General features: G+C 53.3%; 1 protein-coding gene across 2 annotated transcripts; it reads left to right on the top strand.

Annotated features, from left to right (window-relative positions):
- The first annotated feature begins 3,801 nt into the window (after positions 1 to 3,801).
- LOC144309207 (C-type lectin domain family 18 member A-like) lies at positions 3,802 to 17,656 on the top strand. Of its 2 annotated transcripts, XM_077890414.1 has the most exons (12): positions 3,803 to 4,187; positions 4,726 to 4,817; positions 6,861 to 7,100; positions 11,895 to 11,992; positions 12,380 to 12,501; positions 12,636 to 12,743; positions 13,295 to 13,387; positions 13,780 to 13,886; positions 14,461 to 14,590; positions 14,892 to 14,988; positions 15,817 to 15,908; positions 16,413 to 17,656. In XM_077890414.1, the coding sequence occupies exons 1-12, from the start codon at positions 4,073 to 4,075 to the stop codon at positions 16,448 to 16,450; spliced, it is 1,332 nt and encodes a 443-aa protein (XP_077746540.1). In that variant the 5' UTR covers positions 3,803 to 4,072; the 3' UTR covers positions 16,451 to 17,656. The 2 variants fall into 2 exon arrangements, with proteins under 2 accessions (XP_077746546.1, XP_077746540.1); XM_077890420.1 differs by lacking the exon at positions 13,295 to 13,387 and having other exon boundaries at positions 3,802 to 4,187.
- Positions 17,657 to 22,621: the final 4,965 nt, after the last annotated feature.

Genomic DNA, 22,621 nt, shown 5'->3' with positions numbered 1-22,621 from the left:
AGGGAGCCGGCCTTGGGCAACGCTGGTCTCCTGCCGCCCCAACCATGCAAAGGCCTTGGGTCTTACTCTTTTTCTAAGAGCTTAAGCATACGCTTTTGGTGACTGAATTTTTTAATTTTATGTTTATTTTTTATCAAAATAATGCGGATACTAGTTTTTAAGTCAAGCAAAACTACAAGGCTGATGATGGTAAACAGCAGTTCCCCGACCAAGCCCACCCGTGGGATTCTCGGCCAACTCTCGCAGCTCTTTCTTCTGGTGCTAAGTCCATCTCCTCACCCACCCTTATACTGCTGTTTCTCATACTTTAAGTTCAGAAATCCTCCCCTGACTTAGACCATGATGTAGCTCTCACACCACACACATACTCCTTCCCCCCACTTGCCACCTGTATTTTTATTTTATCTTTTTAAATATTTTATTTATTTATTCATGATAGACATAGAGAGAGAGAGAGGCAGAGACACAGGCAGAGGGAGAAGCAGGCTTCATGCAGGGAGCCCGACATGGGACTCGATCCTGGGTCTCCAGGATCAGGCCCAGGGCTGAAGGCGGCGCTAAACCGCTGAGCCACCCAGGCTCCCCACTAGGTCCCTTTTAATGCTGACTGGTTCTATATTATGGCCACACACAGTTTATCAGTTCCACATTCAAGGGACCCGTGTGTTGTTTCCAGCTTTGGGCGCTCACTTGGGGCCAAGTATGGACGTGTGTGTCCATCTCTCTTGGGCAGTTAACTAGAAGCAAAATTTCTGGGATTCACAATAAGCATATATTTAACTTTTAAGAGACTGCCAAACTATTCCAAAGCGTCCTTTTTTTTTACATTGCCACCGGCAATATATGCAATTTCTGATCTCACTACATCTCGCTAAATCTTGGGAGTGCCTATCTCTTAGACTATTCTCATTTTCCTGGATATGTAATTGTATCTCATTGTGGCTTTATTTTTCATTTTTTAGTGACTAATGTTTAGCATCTTTTCATGTGTTTTTCTCCATTCATACATCTTTTGTGTGAAATAGCTATTAAAATCTTCAGCCCATTTTTTAAAATGGTCCTTTATCTTCTCATTGTTTCGTTGTAAGTGTCTTTGAGTACTGCATGTAAGTCCTTTACCAGAGATAGTATTTAAAAATATTTTCTCCCAGTGTGAGGCCTCTCTTTTCATCTTCATGTGATGGCTTTGAGAACCAAAACTTTTTTAATTTTTACTAAATCTGCTTTCACAATTTTTTGTTTTATGGGTTGTCTTTTTTGGTCTGATATCTTTTTTTTTTAAGATTTTATTTATTTATTTATTCATGAGAGACACAGAGAGAGAGAGGCAGAGACATAGGCAGAGGGAGAAGCAGGCCCCACGCAGGGAGCCCGGTGTGGGACTCGATCCCATACCATGGGATCATACCCTGGGCCAAAGGCAGGCACTAAACCGCTGAGCTGTCCAGGGATCCCCTGTAGTTGTTTATTAAAAGAAATTTTTTAATTGTACAATCATGTCGATAAGCAGCTTTATTCATAATAGACAAAAGCTTAAAACAACTCAAATGTTCCTCAACAGGAGAATGAAAATATAATTTACTACTACCAGCAACCAAAAACAAACAAACAGGGGCACCTAGGTGGCTCAATCAGTTAAGCATCCAACTCTTGGTTTCGGCTCAGGTAGTGATAATAGGATTGGGAGATCCAGCCCCTGCATCGGACTCCGCTGTGAGCTCAGTGTCTGCTGAAGTTTCTGTCTCCCTCTCCCTCTCCCTCTGCCTGTCCCTGCCTCATGTGCATGTGCATGTGCACGCACACTCTCTCTCATAAACAAATTTAAAAAACCAAGAAACAAACGACAAAAACAACCTACTGAAACAGACCACAACATAGATGAACCTCACAGACATGATGGAGGGTAAAGGAATCTAGGCCTTAAAGTGTACATATCCTAGGAGATGGTTTATACAAAATTCAGAATGATAAAACCAATTGACAGTGATAGAAACCGAAGAGAAGTTGCTTCCTGGGCAAATCCGCCATCTAGGAAGGGACGTGCCCCTTCTCCACACCCACCCCAAACACTCAGCAGGCTCCCGTAAAAAGCCTAGGCCCGGGAAGCAAAGTACAGTGCCCTGGCTAGTGGAGTCCTGCTTCACTCCAGGAGGCCCAGGCGTGGAAGTGACAATCAGGGTCACACAGAGAGTCTCAGTTAGAACCAGGTCTTCGGTGGTCTGGTGTTTTATCCCCTCAGGTCCTCCTCTTCCAGCTCCTCAACCTGGCTCACCTAGGCCTCCATCTGCAGCAAGCTAGGGCCCCTCGAAAGTCATCCCCGCCCCCCTCCGGGCCTCAAAATATATTTTCCTACCTGTCCCTTGTACCTGGCCTCGTGCCACACAGGAGAACTGCCACATTTTTCTTCGAAGCCCAGGAGCAAGAACTGGGTTTGTTCCCACGCATAGAGCAGGGCCATGGGATTTGAGCTCAAAGGGCCATGATGTAAATTAAAGCAGATCTGTACCAGAGTCTAGGAGTGTGAAGACAGAAATCTCAGATCAGCTGGGGCACCCCCGTGTTCACCAGGTGACCTGAGGCCAGGTCCCTTAGACGCAGGGCGCCAGCTTCCTCAGCTACTAAATGGCACGGCATCTGCTATGCCCAGTGTTGTTGCAACAATTCAGTGAAGTCACGTGTATGGTTGTGTTTTGTGAGCTCTGTAGAGAAATGTCACTATCACTAAGCATTGCTAGGACCCAGGCAGGATGAATCTGATGTTGTCTGGCTGTCCGTTTGAGGGAGATGAAACTCCTGAGGCCCTGGGTATCATGTAGGGGGACATACAACCCCAGGCCAGCTTAGGGGTCCCTTGCTTGCCCCAACCCCCGCCCCCACTCCCCACCCCCATAACGATACCCACTTTCCATCAGTGTTTCTCCCCAAGAAGCCAAGCCCACTTGTATCTCAGCAGAGTTTCCTGGAAGTTGACACCTGGCTCTGAGAGGGTGTTGGCCTGCAGGTCAGGGCTCACACAACCTCCAGAAGGAGGAAGTAGTTGGCTTCCAAGGCTGTCCTTTGCGGTGAGTGAATAAGCTTTCATCTTCCCGGAGGGGTGTGGGGGCATTTGGCTCTGGCCTGCAGGACAGCCTTGTCTTTTCTAAGAAATGTGGGCCACGGTGCAGATCTGTTCCAATTTATTCTTGTGGGATTGTGTAGGCCTCAGCCAGGTCCCCAAGCATTGTGGCCATTTGCTGCCCTCCTGCTACACTGCCTGTTAGTCTAGAGCCTGACTTCTTCCCAGCAGGACTCCAGTCAGCCAAGGGCATCACGTGTTCTCCTCTGCTTGCCTTGCCCTCTCCTGACCTGCAGACACGTGGGGTTGAGGGGTACTCTGGGGCTGGGGCTCAGCACCCCCACACTGCCCAGACAGACACTGCCCAGAGTCCTAAGGCACTCTTCCTCCCACAGGTGCAGCCCTAGCCCGTTCCTCTACAAACCCAACACCCCAGTGCCCCCACCCACCAGTGGTACCTGCCTGGTATGTGGTTACCATCCGCCTATGTTTAATTCATGGCCGGGGGTTGGGACGAGCTTTCCAAGAAAGGGAAGAACTCCCTTGGGGTCTTGCCCAGTTTCTGCCTGCCTGCCCTGGGCCTGGGCCTGGGACTGGAGCTACCAACGGCCTGAAGGACACCGTCCCAGGCAGGGCACGGCCATCATTTGCTAATCCACAGCCCTGGAATGTCTGCGGGCCAATCAGCGGGGTCTCCCAGGGCTCCCCGAGGGCTCTAATAATCCTGCAATGATTAGCAGGGGCCACAGGGTCAGTGCACACTGCTCGGTTGGTTGTCGTGGGCAGGGCTGCTGGCCAGGCCCTCGGTTGGAGGAGGGAGGGAGCCCTGGGATTGGAGCTGGCTGTCTCTTCATGCCAGTTTGACAGGAGGCTTTTTGGATAAACCAATTACTCACTAGCCTCCCCCTTTTGTCTGCCAGTCCAGCCTGACTCCTTGAGATTGTGAATAGCTCTATCTAGCCTGGGAAGCAGGCTGGACGGCTGAGCCGGGCCACACCCGGAGCGCCCGACAGGCCCATGCTGCGGCCAGAGCCCTCCGCCAGGCTGCCCTTGCTTCTGGCTCTCCTCGGCATGGCCTGGATGGAGGTGCAACTCCTCCCATTACAGGAGGGACAGGCTCCGACACCTGGAGGTAAGGGGTCCCTGAGTGAGGAGCGGCTGTGAGCTCTGCAGAGGGTGCTAGGGGGCTGCTAGAAGCCAGTTCCCAGGCTTGAGCTCTGGGCAGGCTGGTGTGGTTTAAAGGGCCCCCCTCAGGTCGTCCAGGGACCCAAGATTGTTGAGGGAGGCTGGGACGCAGGGGGGCTTGGGGGTGGGAGGGTGCAGAATGAATGGGAATGGGCCCGGGCTTGGGGGTCAAGAAGGAATGCCAGCCCAGAGTCTGTAGCTGGGGGCCCCAGGGCTGGCCCTCCATGCACCTGTCACCCCAGCCTCAGCTCAAGGGCCCCTGAACACCTGCCTTCCGCGCCGCCCTGCAGCTCTGTTTGGGGGCCCTCTGCTCAAGCCCTCCAGGAGGCCCACCATCCCCCCAGGCCACTTCAGCTCTTGTTTCCTAAGGGCAAGGCTGCCCTCTAAGTTGCGGTGGCGAATCCCCGACCCAGGGTCACCCGGGTCTGGGGTGGGGCAGGGGGTGTCCTGCCGTGCAGGGGGCCTGACCTTGTCTCCCACCCCAGCCCTGAGCAGCAAGGAGACGTTCCTGCTCCTCTCCCTGCACAACCGCCTGCGCAGCCGGGTGCACCCCCCCGCAGCCAACATGCAGAGAATGGTGAGTACCCCAAGGCGGTGGGTGCGCCCGGGGCAACCCTTGCCAGGGCCAGGCGCCCTCCCGCCGACGCCGACGTCCCACTGGGGGGACCGGGCCTGGTTGCTAGGGCTCCGCAGCCTGCTTCCCAGCAGGGCAGTCCTTCGGCCTTTCCTCACATCCCATCCCGTTGCCCTGGAGACCAGAAGACAGGGAAGGAGCCCGCAGGAAAGAGGCACTCCACAAAGGGGTCCCAGCAGGATGGGGGCCAGGAGGCCCAGGGAGAAGCCCAGGGCGCGTGTGACCGGGACCCAGCGCTTCCCGTGCTCTGTCTGCGCGGCTAGGGGGGGCCCTCCAGGCTCCCCGCTCACTCCCTGGGGCCGGGGGAGGACATGCAGGGTTTCCCACCACCCTGAATGGCCTGCAGGGTTGGCAGTGTCGTCCCGGGTCCCAGGAGGGAGGGCAGGACGGTGTGGGGGTGGACAGGGTTCCCCATGGCTGCCTCCCATACACTCCTCCGGCTGGTGACCTTGAGAGCTCCCGGGTCAGGTTCCCAGGAGGTGGGGGTGGGGCGCGCGGGCAGGAGGGGTCACTTCTCCCCCTTTCCCGCTCTCTGCCTCTGGTCAGGCCCAGGTCCTGGCTGCCACCGCCCATGCCCCTGCTCCCAGCTCCAGCCTGGCCTGGAGGTGCTCCCGACCATCCGGGCCGCAGTTCCTATGCTTGTCATGCCCCTTTGGCCAACGTCTTAGAAAACAGTATTTCTGGGCCGCCTGGGTGGCTCAGCAGTTGGGCGTCTGCCTTCGGCCCAGGGTGTGATCCCGGGATCCGGGATCGAGTCCCGCATCGGGCTCCCTGCATGGAGCCCGCTTCTCTCTCTGCCTGTGTCTCTGCCTCTCTCTCTGTGTCTCTCGTGAATAAATAAATAGAATCTTAAAAAGAAACAAACAGTGTTTCATAAAAGGTAAGAATGGAGCCCTACCACTCAGCCTCCCTCACCTCTCCGGGCCTCTAGGGTTTTTACCCCAAGGAGGCTAGGGCTCTAAGGATGGTGCAGGGGCCGCCCAGGCGTTCCCCACTGCTCCGGCTCCACTCCTCCTCAGAGACAAAATCACAAGAGCCCCCTGCCAGCCCACTGTGGGTCCGGCCCTGAGCACAGCACTGTCCACCCTTTTACTCCCCAGGACAATGTTACCCTCATCTCACAGTCCCCGGTTTACAGCTGAGGATGTTGAGTCTCATGGAGATTAGGGGACACACAGCTGGAATGAGGTGGCTTGGCTGGCCCAGGGTGTGGTGATGGGGTGACCCCAGACTTCTTGATGGCTGAGCCCCTCATTTAAGAGGAGGGGGGACCGTTGGGTGGCAGTGGGGGTTCAAGGAGAAATCTGTTGGTATGTGGGTGGGAAGGGAAGATTAGGGCCGATCCAGGGAACCGTGCTGGCTGGGACCAAAGCCCTGAGGCCAGGAGCCTCTCTGGTCCTGCTTCCCTGTTGGCATCCCTACACACTCCAAGGCCGGGGGAGGGAACAGGACAAAAGCAGCGTGGCTGCTGAGGCCTTCTGCGTCAGAGACAGGCCAAGGGGAGCCAGCAAGCCTTTCTGACAATGGCTAGGGCAGTCGTACCTACCTAACGGCAAACATAACAGCAGTCCGAAGGGCTTGGGCCCTGCCCAGGGCTCACATTACCAGACAGGAAACACTACCACAGAAGCCCATCCCCTCACCCAGGCTGGACGGCTCCCTCAGGTACGCCCACCCCTCTCGGGCTGGAGCCTAAGCAGGGCCAAAGGGCATCCACACGGGGGTCAGGAGGACAAAGCTCTCAGTCCCAGGTAGAGCCAAGCTCTGGGTCAGGTGTCCAGATATCGCTGGTGCTTTTACCAACACCTCTTGGAGAGCCCCTTGCAGGTCCAGTCTGACCTTCCCTGGCCCCTGGAGAAGTGGAGGAAACAAGACTCCCCGTCCAGTGCTCTCTGCATGAACCCACACCTTGGTGAGGGGGGAGTTGGATCCCTAAGACCTGGCCCAAAGGTCTCTGCTGACATCTCTGTTTTGTCCTGCCCCCAGGACTGGAGCGAGAGCCTGGCCCGATGGGCTCAGGCCAGGGCAGCCCTCTGTGGTGCCCCAACCCAAAGCCCTGCATCAGCACCTCGAGCCACCCAGCAAGTAGGCTGGAACGTGCAGCTGCTGCCCATGGGTTCGGCGTCTTTCATCTACGTGGTGGGCCTGTGGTTTGCAGAGGGGCAGTGGTACAGCCACTCAGCAGCCGAGTGTGCCCACAATGCCACCTGCACCCACTACACTCAGGTGAGGCTGTGGCACTGGCTCCAAGACCCTGGGCCACTGGGGTCAGCTCAGAAGGGCTACAATTTGTCTTAAAAATTGGTGGTTGTTTTCCCTCTGATTTGTATAGTTTTCCTTTTTTCAGCTTTAAATATGAACTATTTCTTTAAAAAAAAGATTTTAGAGGCAGCCCGGGTGGCTCAGCGGTTTAGCGCCACCTTCAGCCCAGGGCCTGATCCTGGAGACCCGGGATGGAGTCCCACGTGGGGCTCCCTGCATGGAGCCTGCTTCTCCCTCTGCCTGTGTCTCTGCCTCTCTCTCTCTCTGCCCCTCATGAATAAATAAGATCTTTAAAAAAAGATTTTAGGGGATCCCTTGGTGGCTCAGGGGTTTGGCGCCTGCCTTTGGCCCAGGGCGTGATCCTGGAGACCTGAGATCAAGTCCCACATCAGGTTCCCCGCATGGAGCCTGCTTCTCCCTCTGTCTCTCTCTCTGTCTTTCGTGAATAAATAAATACAATCCTTAAAAAAAAGATTTTATTTATTTGTCAGAGCAAGTGAGAGAGAGAGAGAGAGAGAGAGAGCAGAAGCAGGGGGAGGGGCAGAAGGAGAAGCAGGCTCCCTACTGAGCAGGGACCCCAATGTGGGCTCTATCCCCAAACCCCAGGATCATGACCTGAGCCAAAGGCAGATGCTTAACCAACTGAGCACCCAGGTGCCCCTAAATATGAACTATTTCAAACATAAATCAAATAATGGACTCTCTTTACCCACTCCCTAGATTTAGTAAATGTTTAACTATATTTGTTTCTCTTCCTCTAAGAAAAACAACTGGACAAAACTAAAGCCCTACTCCTGCCCTCTCCTCTGTCCCTCCCCAGAGACGACCTTTCTGAAGTCCAGGTGGATCCATCCCAAGGACATTTCCTCTGGTTTATTCTATATACCTATCATTGTTGAGGTGCTAGGGCACAGCGCTGAAAAACACAGACCAAAGCCAAAGCATGTTTTACTACCTTTACTACATGTCTAAGTGTTTTGATACCTTTACTCTTTTTGCAAGTGGGTCATATGTTATTAAATCCTATATGATTGCTCTCTTGGTGTGTCTCATGTACCACCCAGACCATGTCTCTAAGATTTACTTCCCTGGATTCAGATACACAGGGGTGATTCACTATGAATAAACTGCAATGTAGAGGCAGCTGAGTTATTTCTACTAGCTCAGGTCCTCTTGTGCATATGTGTCCAGTGTTTCTCTAGGATGCACTTGGAAGGCAAACGGCTGGGTCGTAGCAGGCAGCTAGGAGTTCACGAACTATTGCCAAAGTAACTGTTCCAACTGTGTACCCACCCATGGGTCAGTTCTCACCTCCTCAGTATTGCCAGGCTTCTGGATTTTGGCCTACTCCAGGCTGTGGAATGCATCCTTACTTGATTTTTAATCTGCACTTAACTTGAAATTGAGCATATTTCCTAATCTGTTAATTATCTGTTCATACCCCCTGCCCATTTTTATAACATGGTACATCTTTTTCTTACTAATTTTTAAGCATCCTTTCTATATTCTTTCTACTTTTTTTTGGTCATATTGATAAAAATATTTTCCTAGCATATAGCTTGTAATTTTTCCTTGTTTATGTTATATTTTTTAAAAGAGAAATCTTTTAGAAGATCTTAATGTTAATTAAACCATTTTCTCAATTTTTTTAAATGTATATAGTCCATTTGTTTGTAGTATTATGTTTAAGAAATCATTTCTGGGGCACCTGGGTGGCTCAGTGGTTGAGCCGTCTGCCTTTGGCTCAGATCACGATCCTCCTAGGATGGAGTTCTGCATTAGGCTCCCTTCAGAGAACCTGATTCTCCCTCAGCCTATGTTTCTGCCACTCTCTCTCTGTGTCTCTCATGAATAAACAAATAAAATCTTAAAAAAAAAAAAAAGAATTTTCTAGGAGCCCTTGGGTAGCATATTTGGTTAAGTGTCTGACTCTTGATTTCAGCTCAAGTCATGATCTCAAGGTTGTGAGATCCAGCCCCACACCTGCTTAGGATTCTTTCTATCTCTCTCTCTCTCTGCCCCTCCCCCACCTAAAAAGAAGGAAGTAAGAATCCTTTTCTACTCTGACATCAGAAATAGATTTTCTTCCAAATTTAAATTTTTCCTTTTTCATATTGGCATCATTAAGCCACCTAGAATTTTTCATGCAAGGTGTGATATAGTTATTTAATTTGATCTCTTTCCAGATGGGCACTGACTGGGTGGCTCAGTTGGTTAAGTGTCTGCCTTTAGCTCAGGTCATGATCGGGTCCTGAGACCAAGCAGGGAGCCTGCTTTTCCCTCTCCTTCTGATGCTTCCCCTGCTTGTGCTCTCTCTCTCTCAAATAAATGAATGAAATCTTAAACACACACATATACACATACATGCACAAATGGGTACCTTTTGTTAATTATTAAATCCTTCCCTGAACTGACTCATCATGCTACCTCAGTTATACACCAAGCTACATCTGCCCATTGGACTATTGCTGAGTTCTTGATTCTATTCTGTTGCCTTTTTTATCCCTGCCTAAATCATGTTTTAATTATTATGGCTTTATAAAAAAAAGCCTTGAAACAAAAATTCTCCATACTATTATTATTGTTCAAAACTGTGTAGCCTATGCTTGGCTCCCAATTCTCTCATAGGAACTTTTAAAAATATTGCCTCTCTCGGCTTACAGACATTTCTTTCTAGTCTAAGTTTGTTAGGGGTTATTTATTTAGGTTTTGTTTTTAAGTAATCTCTACACCCAACTTGAGGCTCAAACTCATGACTCCAAGAGCAAGAGACTTACACTCTATGACTGAGCCAGCTAGGTGCCCTTGTTAAGAATTTTTATTTATTTATTTTTTTTTTTTTGTTAAGAATTTTTAAAAGCATGAACAGGTCTTGTGGTTAATCAAATGTTTTTTCTACATCTATTGAAATAATCATATGGTTTTTCCTTAACTATTAAAGTGATGCAATACATTAATAATTTTTAGATGTGCAGACAAAGCTGCTACAAAGAGACTAGATCTTGCTGGTCACAAATTTTAAATATTTTATTATAGAAAATTTCAAACATATACAAAGCAGGCAGAATAATATCACCCATCATCCATCTCTGACTATCAACTCATGGTCTCATGGCTCATCTTGTTTCATCGATATCCTTTTCCTCTCCTCTCCTATTATTCTTTTCTTTTAAAAAAAATGTATTTATTTGAGAGAGAGAGTATGTGTGTGCGTGTGCCAATATGGGGCTCAATCTCACAATGCCAAGATCACAACCTGAGCCAAAATCAAGAGTCAGACACCAGGGATGCCTGGGTAGCTCAGTGGTTGAGCGTCTGTCTTTGGCTCAGGGCGTGATCCTGGGGTCTGGGGATTAAGTCCTGCATTGGGCTCTCTGCAGGGAACCTGCTTTTCTGTCTGCCTGTGTCTCTGCCTCTCTCAGAGAAATAAATCAAATCTTTAAGAAAAAGAGTCACTTACCCAACTGAGCCACCCAGGTGCCCCAACCTTTCCTTACTTCTAAGTTATTTGAAATTTTATTGCATTGAATTTAGAGAATGCAGCCCATGGGCTATTGTTCCTTTGGTCTTTGTTGAATCTTGTTTTGTGGTTTAGTAAAGGGTCAATGTTTGCAAAAGTTTCATGCATTCTTAAAAAGAATGTATGTTCTCTAATTATTGGGTACATGTGTCCGTGTCTCCCTACTTCATAGTTGTCATTTTGAGTGCTACAGGGAGTTTGCTTAACTACTCCCATGTATCGACTATTGGTGCTGTTTCCAAGCTGTAACTGATTTTAAGATTTTAAACTAAGTTTTGAGTACTATCAGAGACCTGTACCTGATAGCTTTTGCTGCATGACATACTACCCCAAAGTTTAGCATCCTATGCTTCGGTAGGTTGGCAACTGGGTTGGGCACAGTGAGGAGGTTCTTCTGGTCTTTGCAGGCCCACGAGCAAGTGCAGTCAGCTGCTGTGTTGGCTGAGAGCTGGCTGTCTGGAGTGGCCTCAGCTAATTCATCCCTGCCTGCAGGGTCTCCTGAGACCTAGATTCAAAACCAGCTCAATAGCCCTTTTTTAAAAAAAAGACTTTATCTTATTTATTTATTTGAAAGAGAGAGAGCAGGCGGGGGTGGGTGGGGGGACAGAGGGAGAGGGAGAGACTGAGAATCCCAAGCAGACTCCACACTGAGCTTGGAGCCTGACCCAGGGTTCGATCTCACAACCCTGAGATCATGATGTGAGCCAAAAGCAAGAATCAGACGATTAACCAACTGAACCACCCAGGCACCCCCAGCTTGATATCACTTCTGCTGCATTCTGTTGGCCAATGCGAGCCACAGGGCCAGCCAGATTCAAGCCTGGAAAAGACAGTCCTCCTCTTGATGCAATGAACTGCAAAGGCACATTTAAGAGTGGGCTGTAGGGAGGGGGAAGGGTTGTAGCCATGTGTGCCATCTGTCGCAAGGCCTTTGAGGTCCAGGACTTTCTTTGCCACCCTCCAACCACCCACAATTCTCTCCTTTCTTGGGGTATCTGCTGATCCGAACCTCTCCACTGTCCCCACCCAGAAAACCTTCCTAGGCTAGTCCCACCTGTCCTCATAGCTCTGCCCAGCACAGCTGCTGCTCCTGAGGCCCTCAGGGAGGTCTGTCTGCTTAATTTGGGGCAGAAGCTGTGTCTCTCCTCTCCAGGCAAGCATCATCAATGTTGTTGGCTCCCAGACTGGGAGTGGGGGTGGCCCGTGACAGGGTTTCTGAGCCATTGCATCTCCTGCAGCTTGTGTGGGCCACCTCGAGCCAGCTGGGCTGCGGGCGCCATCGGTGCTCTGGGGCCCAGGCAGAGATGGAAGCCTTTGTCTGTGCCTACTCTCCCGGGTAAGCCCCCACCATGGCAGCTACTCTGCCACCCACCGCTGGGCTGGAGGGTGGGGTGCCTCCACCCAGGGGAACACTCAGCCACCCACTCAAAGGCCTTTACCCCTTGGTCCATACCGTCATGGGGAGAGGGAAGGAGGAAAGGGAGTGAGGAAGGGGGAGCCCCCCAGATTCCGGCCAAGCAGAATGTGGCTTCTCCTCCAACGCCCTTCCTTGGCAGCACCATTCTGCTTTGCCCAGTGGAAGAACCGAGTCTTAGTATTATTTGGAGGCGATCTGTCCTTTCCTAGGATGTCCCGCTGTGTCCCCCAGCTCCCTAACTCCCCGCATGGGCCAGAAGGAGCCGAAGGCCGGGCCCTAGCAGCCCTCTGGTGCTTGCTCTCACAGAGGCAACTGGGAGGCAAACGGGAAGCCCATCGTCCCCTATAGGAAGGGCTCCTGGTGTTCGCTCTGCACGGCCCGCGCCTCCGGCTGCTTCAAAGCCTGGGACCACGCAGGAGGGCTGTGTGGTAAGCGCCCCCCGCCCGCCTCCGGCTGGGACCCCAAGTGCTGATCCTCGTGGAGGGCGGCAGCATCCTGGGGGGGCATCGGCCTGGCCCGCCTGAGGGCGGCCCCCTCTCAGCGTCCATCCCCGTCTGACCAGAGGTCCCCAGGAACCCATGTCGCATGAGCTGCCGGAACCACGGACATCTCAACATCAGCACCTGCCACTGCCACTGTCCCCCCGGCTACACAGGCAGATACTGCCAAGGTGAGGGGCACCTGGAGCTCCAGGTCACCGCTGCCCCGGGGCGGGGTGGGGGCACCCAGTGAGTGGCGTCTGGGCCCGGGCCCAGGCAGGCGGCCTCAGGGGGCGAGGAGGGCCACGCTCTTGCGCGGCGTGGCCAGGGGTCGTGTTGCGCTCGCCCGGAGGCCCGGAGCGTTTGGAGAGTCCTGAGGGAGCGTGTGGGTACCGACCGGGCCCTCGCAGGGAGAGCGCCGCGGCCTGCGGGCCCTGAGCCGTGGGGAGGCCAAGCGGAACCAGAGCCGGCGGGAGGAGGACGTCAGCAGCATCTAGGAGTGGGCTCTGGTCCCACTGCCCCCTCCCAGCTCTGTGACCATGGCAGGTGACCCCCAAGGCCAGCCTGCTTCTCTCTACAATGGAGACTGAACCAGACACTCCGTGCGGCAGCAGCCGGAAGCCCTGAGGGGTTCCGTCCCTGAGGGGTGTCTGGTCCCGCTGGCCTTTCCCCACACCCTGAGGCGCCCGAGGGGCAGCACGGCCCGGCTGCGGGCTGAGCTCCGACCCCACCCGCCCGGCAGTGCGGTGCAGCGGGCAGTGCGTGCACGGCCGGTTCCGGGAGGAGGAGTGTTCCTGCGTCTGCGCTGTCGGCTATGGGGGAGCCCGGTGTGCCAGTGAGTCCTGCCCCAAGGTCCCCCCATGAGCCAGGCCACCCCTGGGAACCGCCCCCCCCTCCCAGCAGGGCGCCGGGTCCGGCTCAGACCAGCTCGCAGGAACCCACTCTGGGCTTCTGTCCCCCACTCCCTGGTCAGTGACGTCACCCTGGGAGCTTGAAATTGACGGTGGCGGGGTACTTACATCACGGAAGCTGGAAGTGCTGGGAACTTTTTTTTTTCCCAAGAGAGAGCAAGCTGGTTGTTAGTTGTTACACATTCCCCGGCACATGACTCTCGAGCTCGGGGAGGGTGGTCAGAGGAAGGGGCTTCCAGAGCTCAGCTCACGGGCAGGATGAAGGCGTAAGGAGTCTGAGGTCCCCCCACACACAGTCAGGCTCCCCTGTTCCCAGCCAAGGTGCACTTTCCCTTCCACACTTGTGACCTGAGGATCGATGGAGACTGCTTCATGGTGTCTTCGGAGGCAGACACCTACTATGGAGCCAAGATGAAATGCCAGGTGACGGTTGACCCCTGCCTTCCCAGGGATCCCCAGGGGCTCAAGTGAGGGTCTTAATGGAGGGCCTTCGATTTCTCCTGACCTGACTCTGGTGGTTAGCATAAAGCAGGATCAGAGGCCTGTGGAAGCCAGGAGGTCACTTAATAAGCCAAGGGACCCAGGGGTGAGGCACTACTCGACCCCCAACTAAGGAGCCGTCCTGATTCAGCTCTAGCTACCATGCAAGTGTCCCAGTTCAGGGAGGCCAGAACTTGGGATTTTTCAAGAAAATCAGAAATTCAGATTTTCAGTGGCATCACCCGAGTGTTAATGTTGGCAACCAATTCAAATGTATTTAGGACACCGAACAGATGCAGCAAAAGCCTCCCAAGGGCAGGGCCCTGCCGGTGTGGGCCCCCGTGCCCAGAGAGAGGAGATGCAGGTGGGGAAGAGGGAGGGGGCCCCTAATCTAAGAAGCAGGAGGCTGTGGGATGGGGGGAAGATGCCCCGGGCCACGGCGGGGTGGCAGGATGGGCAGGAAGGGCTGGCCTGAGCTCTGGGGCGCTGCCAGTGCAACCTGGAGTGGGGGTTACAGGAAAAGGGCGGGGTGCTAGCCCAGATTGAGAGCCAGAAGGTGCAGGACATCCTTGCCTTCTACCTCGGCCGCCTGGAGACCACCAACGAGGTGACGGACAACGACTTTGAGACCAGAAACTTCTGGATCGGTGAGTGCCTGGTTGGTTGGGGGGGGGCAGGAATCTGGGTTCTGAAAACCCACCCGCAGACAGTCAGGGGATGGTGAGGGCTGGGGGCCCAGAATGGGGCTGGCAGCCTCCTTCCCCGGGGAGAACACGGAAGGGAGGGAGAGGCAAGCACTGGGGGCCAGAAGAGCAGGGAAGAGGGTTAAGGGCGGGCAGCAGAAAGGGCATTAGGCAGCAGGCTCCAAGGCAAGGGTGCTCCTGTCAGGAGCCTGGGCTCCGTGTGGGGCCCCCGGGCTGGGGGGCCAACTCAGCTGTTGTGGCCCAGGGCTCACCTACAAGACCACCAAGGATTCATTCCGCTGGACCACTGGGGAGCACCAGTCCTTCACCAGTTTTGCCTTTGGGCAGCCTGACAACCAGGGGTGAGTCTGGGGGGCCCTCCCTGCCTGGGCTCACTCTCACCTGGGCCCATTTGTGGAGGCTTCAGACACCACTGAAGAACCTCCCCCCAGCCTGTCGCCTGGCTGAGCCCCCTGAGGGCCTGGCCTTCCCTGGTGCCCGGGTGCCAGCTGGGAGGGAGCTCCAGAGGCTTCATCCATTGTCCCCTCAGCTGTCCCTCCATCCCTCTGGTATCCATCCACCCCTTCACTCACCATGCTCTCTGCCTATTCAGCACACCGATCCTGGCGGTCTTTAGCAATCCTCCCACCAGCCTTCTGGTTATGTGGTCCTATACCCTGGTCTTCAAAGACCAGGAAGGCCCAGGGCAGGAGAGGCAGGGGTGGAGGAAGTCAGGCTGTGTGGCCACCAAGGGCTCCAGAAATCTGGCCCACGATCCCTCAAGCTGGTCGCTGGCAGCCAGGCCCCTGCCCTAGCAGTGAGAGGACCTCGGCCTTCCCCGGCTCCCAGGCGCACCTTCCTCTGCTTGGAGGAAGGGCATGGGCCTGTCTGCTCCAAATACGGCCCCACCCCACCCCCGCTGGCATAGCTGAGTCCAGGCACCGGGTAGGTGGAATGCTGCCCAGAAGGGGGGTGTGCTGAGAGCCCCCCGCCCCCGGCTTTCCTGAGAAGAGCTACAGAGGCCTGAGGACCAAGCACGGGAGCCTGGGCATGGGTCTGGAGCCCAGCAGCCTCGAATGTGGGGTGGGGCTCTTAGACACAGAGGGCCCGCCGGAGGGGAAGATGGAAGCCTCTCCCAGACTCCTAAGTTCATTCCTCCACGCTGAGCACCCAACATCTCGGCCTGGCAGGTTTGGCAACTGCGTGGAGCTACAGGCGTCAGCCGCCTTCAACTGGAATGACCAGCGCTGTAAAACCCGAAACCGTTACATCTGCCAGTTCGGTGAGGGCCCTCTCACAGCTCCCCTCTTCTGGCCACTGTCCCCTGAGGTCCTGCTGGCCCGCTCCAGGTCCTAGGCATCCAGCTCCCAGACCTGGAACGTGTCTGAGCACGCAGGGCCGCGGGGGAGTCCTGCTCAGGGCTCTGTTGTGCCTGGGGGCCCCTGAGGCCCAGGGAGGAGACCCAAGCCCAGCTTCACATAGCGTGTCCACGTGGCAGCAGGGCTGGAATACAGCCAGGCTGGGGATTTCTCCAAGGTCCCTTTCCTCCTGTCACTAACGCTACTACTTAGGGACCTGTTGGGTTCACTGTGTTCCCTGATTCCCTAGAGCCCAGTGAACTATGGCCGGGAACAGAGGTGAACAGAACTGGCCCCCAGCAGCCTCTGCTGGAAAGGTCTGGGGCTCCACGTAGGAACATAACCATCAGGACCAACTGCAGAAAGGTCCCTATCCTAGGATCACCTGAGCCGCCACTGACCCTCTCTCTGTTCGGCTTCCTTTCCAGCTGAGGAGCACCTTTCCCGGTGGGACCCGGGGCCCTGAGACCCGGCCGTGCCTCTCCCCTGCCAGCACCTGGATATGCAGTCCTGCTTGCCCATCTGCCCACCTGTCTGGACCAGGGGCCAGGCCAGGACTGCAAGCCCAATGTGCACAGAGGTCTCAGCCCCCACAGGAAGTGAGGCCGGGGGTACCAGCCAGGCCCAGAGGGTGTCTGCTATAGGGGGAGGGCAGCTGGGGCCCCTCAGGCAGCTCCTGATTGGGAAGATGGGTGTCAGGCACCCAGACAGGAGCCAGGGCCAGCAGTCAGAAGAGACCACTCTCTTCTGTGTGTGCCCGACCCTCTGGGGCGGATGGAGATGTCTCACTGCCCAGGGTGCACCCCACAAAGGATTAAATTATCAATCAGCTGGATTTGTGACCACTTGTTTTGAAGGGGAACTCAGCCGATCCAGGACGATCCTGGGAAGACCAGAGGGGGCCTGAGGCTCGCTATGCACCCCAGTCCCATCCCTGCTCACCCACATGACCTGGGCCACCCTCTGGAAGTTTTCTGGCCTGAGCCCCTGAATGACACACAGATTTAGAAGCTTTATTTGCATCCCTAACTTCCTGCTCCAGCTCTTCTCACCACTGCCTCTGTCAGCTTTGTGCTTCCACTTGCACCCTCTCCCTGTATTCACTATGCCTGCTCCTACATGTTCCTGCTTCCTTTGTGGTTATCTGAACAGGGGTATGTCATGACTCCGTCTCCCACCTCTCCCTACAGTGGGGATTGCCCACCTGTGTGGGCAGGTGAAGACTGGGAGTTGCCCTCATTAGGGCCCAGAAAGCAGCCCCAACCCATTTGTACACTGTGATGTGTGAATGTGGAGTTGCTTTGCTGGCTGGAGGTGGGAGTGTGGCCTGGGACCATGGATGGGACAGGGCCAAGCATAGCAGCCACCAATTTTATTATGGTTGCAACCAATAGAAACATAGAAACAGCTCTGACTCATCATGGCAGAAAAGGAAGCTATCAAAAAGACAGTGATTTAAAAATGAGCAGAAGATATAAGTAGACAATTCTCTAAAGAAGCTATGCAAATGGCCAAAAAGCATGACATCACTCGTCATTAGGAAATCCACATCAAATCCACAATGAGACACCACTTCACACCCATGAGGACAGCTGTTCTAAAAAAAAAAAACAGACAAAAGAGGCACCTGGGTGGTTCAGTCAGTTAAGTGTCTGCTTTCGGCTCAAGTCATGATCCCAGGGTCCTGGGATTGAGCCCCACATTGGGCTCCCTGCTCAGCAGGGAGTCTCCTTCTCTCTCTCCCTCTGCCCCTCCCCCTGCTTGTGCTCTCTCTGTCTCTCTGCCAAATAAATAAATAAAATCTTTAAAAAAAACAGTAACAAACCCAAACCATAACAATGTTGTTGAGACTTGGACCAGCTGGAACCCTCATATATTGCTGGTGTGAACAGTTGGGTGAGTCCTCAAAAAGTTCAGCACAGCTACCATCTGACCCAGCAGTTCCACTCCTAGGTATGTACCCAAGAGAACTGAAAACAAGTACTCAAATCCTTATACACAAAGATCCCAGCAGAGTTATTCCCAACAGCAAAAAGGTGGAAACCACCCAAACACCCACCAGTGGATGAGAAGACGAACAAATCATGGTGTGTACGCTCTGTAGAATATTACTCAGCTATTAAAAAAAATGAATAGAGGTACCTGGTGGCTCAGTGGTTGAGCATCTGCCTTTGGCTCAGGTCATGATTCCTGGGGTCCTGGGATCGAGTCCCACATGGGACTCCCCGCAGGGAGCCTGCTTCTCCCTCTGCCTGTGTCTCTGCTCCTCTCTCTGTGTCTCTCATGAATAAATAAATAAAAATCTTTTTAAAAAATTGAAGAACTGATACATGCTACATGTTGGATGAACCTTGAAAATGTTAAGTGAAAGAAGCTTGTCACAAAAGGTCACACATTGTCTGATTCCATCCATATGGAATACTCAAAATAGGGAAATCCAGAGAAACTGAGCACATATTATTGGGGATTGCCAGAGGCGGCAGGAGAATGGAGAGTAACTGCTCGATGGGTCTGGGTTATATTTTGGAATAAGTAACGTTTTGGAACTTAGAGGCGGTGCTCCCACAACACTATGAATGTACCCAGTGCCAGCCAATGGGTTACCTTCGTCTTATGCAAATTTCACCTCAATCTAAAAAAAGCCCCCAAAAACAAAAAAACACAAGCCCTGGTCACAGGATCCACAGGGAGAGTCAGAGGGCCAGGCTGAGGGTCTATGCAGTCAGAAATATTGCCCCAGATTCTGCTGCAAAGTCAGGCCAGGTAGACACTACCGCCGCCGCTGCCGGGCACTGCCGAGCATCCTGGGGCAGCCCCACCTGTGCCTGGACACCTGCTGCCGCCTGGATCCCGACCCCAGCTTCCCCTCCAGGGCAGCCCCCCCTTCCCGCAGTGAGCCATTCCCCGCCCATGCGCTCTCCGTGCTGGCAAAGGCGCCCTCGCAGGGCGGAGGTGAGCAGAGGTGAGGGGACGGGTCTCACCTGAAAAGTCCATCCCAGCGGAGGAAGGCGAGAGTGGCCCGAAGAATGGCCTCACCGGGGAAGGAGGTAGAAAAGCAAATTCTCGGCTGCCCGCAGCCGACTGACTGGTGAGGGTGAGGCCCCATCAATTGGGTTGTTTCGGGGTTTTTTGCTTTTAGGCAGAATTTTATTTATTTATTTATTTTAATTTTTATTTATTTATGATAGTCACACACACAGAGAGAGAGAGAGAGAGGCAGAGACACAGGCAGAGGGAGAAGCAGGCTCCATGCACCAGGAGCCCGACGTGGGACTCGATCCCGGGTCTCCAGGATCACGCCCTGGGCCAAAGGCAGGCGCCAAACCACTGCGCCACCCAGGGGTCCCTATTTATTTATTTATTCATGAGAGATACGCAGAGACAGAGAGAGGCAGAGACCCAGGCAGAGGGGGAGGCAGGCTCCAAGCGGTCCCTCATGCGGGACTCGATCCCAGGACCCCGGGATCACCACCTGAGCCAAAGGCAGACGCTCCACCACCAGTGAGCCACCCAGGTGCCCCCGTTTGTTTAACAAGCTGTCCAGCTACTGCAGACGCAGGCTCTGGTGGGGAACGCCTGGCAGCGGCCAAGAGCGCGAGCCCTACGGCAGGCCGCCTGCCTCTGCACAGGCTCTGCCGCTTACCGCATCCCCTTGCACGAGACCAGAGCCCGGGGCCTGGACCTGTGTGGGTCTTAGCACTCCCACTCCACGCTCCCCATGCTGGGACACCCCCCTTCCCGCTCCCCCAGTCCCAGGCAAACCTCTCTGCCCCCTGGGCTTCTCCTGTAAGATGATAATAAACCGAGTTGGTACACAGAAGTGTCTGGACCAGAGCCTGAGACTGCAGTAAACACCGATGAACTTCAGCTCATGCCCAAATTTTTTTGATTCCTTCATCAACACAACACCATCTAAACCTCACCTGTTAACTAAGTAAATTTGTGAAATAAGTAAAGTGCTTAAAACTGGGCCTGGTGGCTAGTCAATGCCAGTCGGTCTTAGGCTCATTTTCCTTCTTCTTCGCTATTAGCCAAGATTAATTGGCCACAGTGAAGTCTAGGTTTCGAGCAACTGATGTAGGAACCAGTTAGGGGCAGACGGGGCCAGGCAGGGAAAGATACGGGAAAGGCCTCAGAGTCAGGCTCCTGCCCATTCCAAGTAAACAGAGATAAGACAGCAAAAACAGAAAAAAATACACCTGGCTCCCTAGCTCCAAAATGTTAGGGAGTATCCCCTTTAAGGGCTACTAGGTAATCCCAGAAATATGTCATTGAGGTGTTATCAATAGTCCCTGCTGGGCAGCCCCGCTGGCTTAGCAGTTTAGCGCTGCCTTCAGCCCAGGGCGTGATCCTGGAGACCAGGGATGGAGTCTCACGTCGGGCTCCCCGCGTGGGGCCTGCTTCTCCCTCTGCCTCTCTCTCTCTCTGTGTCTCTAATCAATAAATAAAATCTTAAAAAAAAAAAGTCCCTACTCAAACCAAGACTCTCAAGGCCTTGGGCTACCTGACTAGGCTCCCAGAAATCCCAGATGTAGAGAAATATGGAGGAGATACCGACCAGAGAGAAGGGAACACCTTGTGTGGGCTCATATTTAAAGAAACATCTTGTTTGTTATTATGATAGTTATAAGTCCACCATGTTTGTTCTAAATATTCACCCTGATATTGACAAGAAATTTACCAACTTCCCTGGGCAGGTTCCTATAAAAGACCATAAAGCCCTCAGTGGCAACCCTGTTGGGACCCCTCTCGCTTTTGAGAGCTTTCTCTGTGTCTCTGCTTAATAAGCTGCTCTCGCTTTGCTCACTCTCTGTTGCTGTCCCCGACATACATTCTTCGACTCCGTGGGACAAGAACCCAGCTCTCCCGTATCACAGCCATCAGAGCGAACCATTCGAAGCACCCCAGCTACTCGACTGGCCCCACGGAGTTCTAAGCGTCAGTCCGTGAGCCTCGCCTCACTGTCTCCCTCTCCTCCAGCCTCAGAATCCATTCTCTGATCACTCTGCCAGTTAAATCAGCCAATATAAATTAGCGAGTTCTCTTGGTTCTTGTGGTGATTCAATATCCTCCTTCTGGATTTGAAGTCCTTGACCCCTGGGGCCTACAGGGGTCTCACTGGTTATTTCACTCTGGGGAAAAGGAGAGGTGACGGGGTAGGGGACACAAGGGGTCTCCTTCACGGCAAGGTCATGGCGGGGGGTGTTGTTTAAGGAAATTCAAGGTGCGGCCACAATTGCATGTGTGCACTGGCCACCCCTCAGCCACATAGCACCCTAACGGTGAGGGAGGGGAGGAAGGGTGCCCTAGGCATGCACCCAGGAGAGGGGTATGGGTTTGGCAAGTAGCTGGCAAGTTTCTGCCTCCAGGATGTTCAGGACGCCCAAGAGGTGGTTTCTGCCAGGGAGGGAGGCTCCATCGGGGTGGGTGTGTATGGTGGTGGAGGGGGGCTGTACCTAATCTCCCACCTTCCCAAAGAGCCCTGTCCCTTTATTTTTTTAAGATTTTATTCATTTATTCATGAGAACACAGATAATGAGAGAGAGAGAGAGAGAGAGAGAGGCAGAGACACAGGCAGAGGGAGAAGCAGGCTCCATGCAGGGGGCCCGATGTGGGACTCGATTCCTGGACTCCAGGATCAGGCCCAGGGCTGAAGGCAGGCGCTCAACCGCTGAGCCACCCAGGGATCCCCCCTGTCCTTTTTTTTAAAAAAAGATTTTATTTCTTTGAGAGAGAGAGAGCACAAGGAGGGGGAGCAGTAGGCAGAGGGAGAGGGAGAAGCAGGCTCCCCGAGGAGCAGGGAGACTGATGCAGGACTCACTCAATCCCAGGGTCCTGGGATCATGAGCCGAAGGCAGAAGAAGTCAGACACTTAACCAACGGAACCACTCAGGTGCCCACCCTGCCCAAGGAGTCCTGTTCTGATGGCCTGTGCCCTCCCCTCTCTGGTCTTTTCCAATTAGAGACCTACCAAGGGTGTGAGGCCACCTGATGGTGTCATTTTTTTTTTTTAAGATTTATTTATTTATTTGAGAGAGACAAATTTGAGTGGAGCAGGAGAGGCCAGAGGGAGAGAGCAAATCCCAAGCAGACTCCCTGATGAGCCGGGAGCCTGATGTGGGGCTCGACCCCAGCACCCTGAGAGGACACAAGCTGAAGTCAAGAGTCAAATGCTCATCTCATGCTGAGATGAGCACTGGGTGTTATGCTATATGTTGGCAAGTTGAATTTAAATAAAATATTTTTAAAAAAGAAAAATAAAATAGTGTAAGCAACAAAATAATAATAAAATAAAGTAAAACGGTGTAAAAAAAAAAAAAAAGTCAGCCGCCCAACCACCTGAGCCATCCAGGCACCCCCCTGATGGTGTCATTTTATAGCCATTGATCAAGTTTTAAGATTGGTTTTCCTTTTCTCTCATCCTTGTAGCTGCGATGTATAAAAATTCCCCAGTTTTCTAACCATGCCCTGAGCAGAGCATTTGGGTTCTGAGCTTGTCTTTCTGTCCTTTAAGCTGTGTGGCGCCATTAGCACAACCCTCTGACCAGCAGCCCTTGACTTGGGAGTAATCTTTACGTTCTTCTATGTCAGGAGCTGCCAATCCCCAAAGCCTTGCCTTTGAGGGGCACTTTGTTCT

Source organism: Canis aureus, chromosome 3 (genome assembly GCF_053574225.1).
Source record: "Canis aureus isolate CA01 chromosome 3, VMU_Caureus_v.1.0, whole genome shotgun sequence".
Lineage (NCBI taxonomy): Eukaryota > Metazoa > Chordata > Mammalia > Carnivora > Canidae > Canis > Canis aureus.
Note: the sequence above shows the minus strand (reverse complement) of the source record. Positions and strands in the feature narration are given on the sequence as shown.